The 6,000-nt window shown below is 41.1% G+C and overlaps 1 protein-coding gene across 4 annotated transcripts in view; it reads left to right on the top strand.

The window, feature by feature from the left end:
• Nucleotides 1-3,094: 3,094 nt before the first annotated feature.
• Nucleotides 3,095-6,000, top strand: part of Celf2 (CUGBP Elav-like family member 2) — a 497,862-nt gene continuing 494,956 nt past the window's right edge. For all 4 annotated transcript variants that reach the window (XM_077802701.1, XM_077802699.1, XM_077802700.1 and 1 more), the window contains exon 1: nucleotides 3,095-3,213. In XM_077802701.1, coding sequence (XP_077658827.1) covers nucleotides 3,161-3,213 — 53 coding nt within the window. In that variant the 5' untranslated portion in view covers nucleotides 3,095-3,160. The remainder of the gene's footprint in view (nucleotides 3,214-6,000) is intronic.

Here is a 6,000-nt window from a genome sequence, read left to right as displayed (position 1 = left end):
TGAACTCAATTTTTTTTTTTATTTTTATGAGCAGAAATTTTCTTGTTGCCTTGCTGTGTTATATATAGTTGGCTCAGTTTCAAACAAGCAACACTTTTGTTTTAGTAAGCATCCTCAATTTGAAGATAATTAATCATTCCAGTGGCCTATTTCTTAGTAGAAAATGTATCCATTTGGTATGATCCATTGGAATCAGGAATGGAATCCCCAGGGAAACAGAAGAAAAAAATTTAGAGTACATAAAAGTGTGGAGCTCATGTCCAGAGCATGTGAGAAGATAATAGGACCTCAAAGTTAAGAGTCAAATCTCCATCCTTATTAGGGTGCAATGCATCCTTTAAAAGATCATTCCTCTCCTTCACCTGCAAGTACTTTGAGAAAGTGAGTTTCATATGATGTTTGTTCTCCGAAAGTCCGGATCTCTATGGTGCTTAAGGAGTAAAGGGGAGACTTCTAGGATGCCTCTTACTGGCCCCTAACCTCCAGACTCCAATTCCAGCCCTAGGCAAAGGTGCTCTGTCAGAGGAAGGGGATGTCCAGCAGTGTTTGCTCAGGTGAGCTCCATAGGTGTACCTGCTAAGTTCAACCCCCAGAGCCCAGGCTAGGTGTTTAATGTCTCCATGCTGAAAAGTCCTTGTTTACACTGACAAAATGAGAGTGCCACTGGTCACTTTCTTCTGAGGAGTGAATGAGTAAATGCACCTAGAAACTAGAACAGTTCCTGTATGTGATAATGTTTTTCAGCTATTATCTGTTTCTTTCTTTTAGATGTGCTGCAAGGCTTTACTTGAAAGAAAGATTCTACTTACTTCCTTTAAAAAGTTTCTGCAAAAGTAGTATTTCTTAACTTACAAGGATTGGCTGGTCCTTTTGTCCTTTGGCCAAAAGCCCAAACCCTCCCCCTGTTAAGGACTCCTTTCTTTCCCTCCCCACGTCCTGAGTCACCATGGCACAGTGGGCTAATGATAATGATGATGTCATTATAGTTGTAGAAACTATTTCATTATAATCTTTTGTTTTCCTCTAATTTTTAAAGGGGAAATATTTTTATTAATTATCTGAGCCCTCAGAATCCTTTGGAGGTACACTCTCTATATAAACTATTATTATCATCCACATTTGGTGAAGTCCTTAGGGATTCAAAGTGTTATGTAAATGTTTACACATGATTGTTCTGTGGCCCAAGATTCACAGTGGGACAGCAAGGACAGCCCAGGAAGAAGCATGAAGCCCCAGAGAGGCAAAGATTTTTGCACAAGGTATGAACTCTCTTTTAATTGTAGAATAAAGATAGTGTCATTCTCTTTAAGGAGGACAGATAAGATTGTCAAAGAGAAAGCAAATTTAAACTGAGGATCTGCTGCCTATTTTAAGTTTAGGGAACAGGATAGTAGGGAAGGGATTCAAATGCTGTGTGAGGGAGTGACCAGAACCTCCTGACAATAAGAGCAAATTGCTTCCAAAAGCAAAGAACCCAGATTCTCTTTCTTGGTTTTACCTAAAGGCAAGAAAGTGGGATCCTCTTTAGTCTCTCCTGATGATCTTAAGTAGTAAGGACATTACAAAACATTGGGTCACCATGTTCTCTATACACCTTTCACCCTTCCTCCTGAGGGAAGTGTCCTACTGGGAAAAGTGTGTCCTTATGTGTCCTTACTTACTTGAACTCCACCCCCCACTTTTTTTTTCCTTTAATACTAGGGATGAAATCCAGGGCCTTACACAGCCTAGGCAAGACTTCTACCCTGGGCTAACATTTCCAGCCTCCAAACTGTCTTTTCAACAAAGGAAAAGGACCCCTATCAGAGCCTTCAGCTGGTCTTTGTAACTAGGCACAAAAGTAATTGTTTTCTCTTCCTTGTTGCTGAAGTTCTCTTCTACCAAAGACCAGTGAAGCTACATTTCCATTTATGGTAATGATCTAAAATTTTCCTTTGAAAATAAATGTGAGAAAAAAGTAGAATTTGCCATAAAGAAAGAATGCCAAGGAGAGCTCACTCACGAGGCATGCATCTACAACAAACATCTTGGTAGTCTGAGTGACATGGCATGGAAATTGCACCAGTTGATTCGAAGGGTGTCTAATTCCTGGATCCCATGAGAACAGGAGGAAGAGGTCGGGTTGCAGAGGGATTAGCTAGAACCAGGACCCTCCAGGGAAAATGGAACCATGCATAAGAGGCAGTGCTTATGAAAATCAGATATCAGTGTAATCACAAAGAACCCGCATGGATTGGGAGGGAAGAGAGATGAACCATGGACACTCTAGGAAAACAATACTGCTCCGGGTATGTTTTAACATCTGTTATGCACAATTTCAGATGATCACTGAAAGCATGTTTGGTTTTATGTAAAGGACAAAAGACACAAGTGGAGGGAGAAGCCCACACCTTCTTGCCATGTTTAGAAAGATCATACATTTCAAACCCCCTTCCTGTTATTTAAAAGCACAAGAAAGAAAGGAGGGGGCAAAAACACTGTAGGAAAATCTCCGCTGCAAAACACACAGTAAATTCTAGCTTGTTAGCAGCCCGGCTCCAAATTATTATTAAAAAATAATAATAATAACAAATCCTAACAGAAATGTAGTTACAGCCTCCAAGGGAAGCTCTAAGCCCTGATGTCAGCGTCCCAGAATCTAAGCCGAGAAGAAAAGGAAGAAAGCAATCGAACCAGCCTCCGACAGGAATATGAAAGCGAAATTTCAGAGGCAGGAGAAACACCCCAAAGGGGGAGAAGACTGCAGCTTGCAGTAATCTGTAAATGATTGCTGGTAAAGGCTGGAGGCTTCAGGCTTGATTTGTGTTTGTTCCAAAAGAAAGCCAAGAAGGACGGTGTTAATAAAGAGAGATTTAACTCAGAGCTGTGCTTGGAATAAAGTGGGCTACAAAAAGGTCAAATTTGATCAGTTGGAGCAGATTACAGGGGCTTTAAAAGGTGGCGTGCGGAACTGGAGCGGGGCTGGGAAGTAATATAGCGCAAGATTGATTCCGAGGGTGGAGAGAAGCCAGGACAAGCGCTTATCAGTCCTGGAAGGAGGAAGAGCCGCGCCGGGCGCCGCTCGCTCCGGCCAGAGCCCAGCGGGTGCCGCGTCCCCGTCGTCACCCGGTCCTGGTCCCCTCTCTCCTCTCTGGATCCGCTCGCAGCCGCCTCTTAGACCATGGTTTCCCTAATCTCTGACTTGGATCCCCTGAGAGACTGGAAAGTTTTAAGGTAGGCCCGCTCTGCTTTCTCTCCCCGCTGTCTCAGTTCACGGCCAAGTTCCTGCCCGCCCCCTCCGCGGCTGAGCGGAGCCGGTTCGCGCAGAGCCCCGCGGTGGGCTGAGTGACAGGCACCTCCGGTGGGAGGAATACTGTTTTGACACCGAGACAACTTCAAGCAGATGGGGGGAGGCAGGGAATGTGCAGTCCTGAGCCTCCCTGGAGGAGGGGATGCAGATGCCTGGGTAATAATGGAGCGCAGCCCTGTTTTAGTGATTCAGACCCAGGCTCGCAGCTGGGGTTCCTCCTATTTAATTATTGGGCTTCAAGGGACATTGAAGGGACCAGGTGGAATGTGGCAAACTTTCTGGGACTTCCGGGTAGAAAAAGTGGAGTTGATCACAAAACCTCCCCAGGGCTCCTCCTTGAAGGGAGTCTGTGGAAATTTGGTTTCCTCCTGTGACCTCTTCCCTTGCCTCCCACTCCCAGGTCTAATTTGGAAAACAGCGTATACAAAAGAGTGGGCCTTAAAATGGAAGAGTCGGGTTTATGAAATGAAGTCTTTCTCACCTTTAAAGGTGAACTCTAGCCTCTTCATGTCTCAGAGGCCCAAGAGCTTAGATCCCAGGAGCTCAAAGTGGCCCAAGTTCATGTGTCATCCCACGTGAGTCTAAGCTGATGCTTCTGGTAGAATCCACAATGAATTGGTAGATTTGACTTAATGCTAACTGATAGTTCTCAGTGAAAATATTTGGGGCAGTTTTTTAAATATAAAAACGTTAAATTGAAGGATTTTGATTAAAAGCAGTTCTATATAATCTCATGTTTAGCCAAATAAATACCTGTCCCCAAAAATGGTGTCATAAGAGGTAGAGCAGAACCCAAATGAACAGAAGCAGACATATTACTGGGACCTCCTTTTCCTACCATTTTTCTGGCATTAATTTGCTAATTCCTTTCTTTCCTTTTGTGAGTTCTGCCTTAGCATTTGTCTAATTTTATTACTTTTTCAAGCAACATTAACAGAAAAGAGCAAATAAAAGAATAAGGACCAATGCCGATCTTATTTTCTTTTTGAAATGATTGCATCTTGCTTTCCAGAACGTTCTGTGTACATATTTTGTTCATCGTGTAATATATGATTTTTATAACCTTTTCCAATTAACATATTTCCATGTTTCTGCCCATATTTCATAATCCTAATTTTAAGGACTAAAGAAAACACCATTATACTGGTGTATATTTGTTTACTAAATTATCCTGTTTGTTGAATATTTAGATTGTTTCCAGTCCTTATTTTGTATTCCAACAGAATGAACATCTTTGCATCTATAGCTTTTTATTTTTCTTAAAGAATTCACAGGATTTCTTGGTGAAAAGGCACAAACATTTTTATGGGTCTTTCAGTGATATTTTTGTTTGTATCTTTATACTTTCCTCTTATTGGAGATATGGTAAAATAAAGTGCTTCTGCAAATCGTTCTGATGGTACAGCTATTAGAATGAGTTTTATTCTCCTTTTAAGTGAATTTTAACTGAAAGATAGCTTAAGAGTGTTTTCAAAAAATTCTTTTTGAGTGATTAACTTAATATTATTGGACAAGTAGATAAGGCAAGCTTTGGCACTAGAAACGTGTTTGACCATGATTACAAATTTCAAAAATGTAGCCTTCTGAGAGCCTTTTTTAGATAATAATCCCCAGTCTTAGCCTATTTAAAACACGGTGATACTGTTGGCCTCCCCTTAAATGTGTCCCTAATATAAGTGAAGTTTGTTTTATGGCTACAATAAGTAAAGCTTCACAAACTTGGACTGGCAAGACCTGAGAAAGATAAACATTTTCACACGGACTGCTCTGGGTACACTAAGTTCCTTCTGTCCACACCTCCTTTTGGCAAGTACAATTCCATCAGCTTTTTAACTGTGTGTAATCCTTCCCTAAAGTAAGGCATTATAAAGGGGTAGAATTATTAATTGCATTTTAAATCCCTTAGTTATTTAAAGTAAGGCATCCTTTGGGCTAATTTTGGTTCATTGAGCTATTCACTCACCAACAATAAGTCTCTGCTTATGATAAATAGGAGAAGCAAAGATGCAACACAACTTATGAATGGGCAATCTATCAGCAGGGAGTGGTATGCTCTAAGGCCACCCAGGGTTGTCTGTGATATGAGTTGTGTCAATAAAATGCTTTAGAAATCCAGAGAAATGAAGTGAGAGACCCCATGCTAGTGAAGAAAAAGAACAGTTACTACCCTTGCCTGATTAAGAATTGAGTAGAATACTTGGCATACAAAGCATACTAAAGGGTGGAAAGCCTTTCAATCCACATAACCTGGAACATTTTCAGGTGTTTGGTAAGGAATGCAGCCTGGAGTTCTGCCAAACCTGTTGCGCCTAAGAAGTGATTACGCGACATGATTTTTAAATCTGCTTATGCCACAACTTGGTGTTGTAGATAGGATCAGCTTGCAGGGTGCACCTTCAGGTCACAAAGCTTTCTCAGGAGGTATATATTTGAAATCACTCTGTTCTAGGTCCATTTGGTTACATGGAGAAATCAAAGGTAGGAATAGTGCTAGTGGCCATGTTTTAATTACTGTCTATCTCAAAGGACATAATAGAAGTCTAATTGCCACCCAAAGACACACTAACAGTTTTCAACATTATGACTCCTCTTTCCGCCCTTGGGAAAGCACAAACACTACCGATTCACTCAAAGCAAAGAATCAAAATAAGCTGAATCAAGAAAAATAGTATACAGAAAAGAAAAAAAAAACAACAAATGTAGTAGACCCA

The sequence above is a fragment of the Urocitellus parryii genome, chromosome 9 (genome assembly GCF_045843805.1).
Source record: "Urocitellus parryii isolate mUroPar1 chromosome 9, mUroPar1.hap1, whole genome shotgun sequence".
NCBI lineage: Eukaryota > Metazoa > Chordata > Mammalia > Rodentia > Sciuridae > Urocitellus > Urocitellus parryii.
This window is presented reverse-complemented; position numbering and strand designations above follow the sequence as displayed.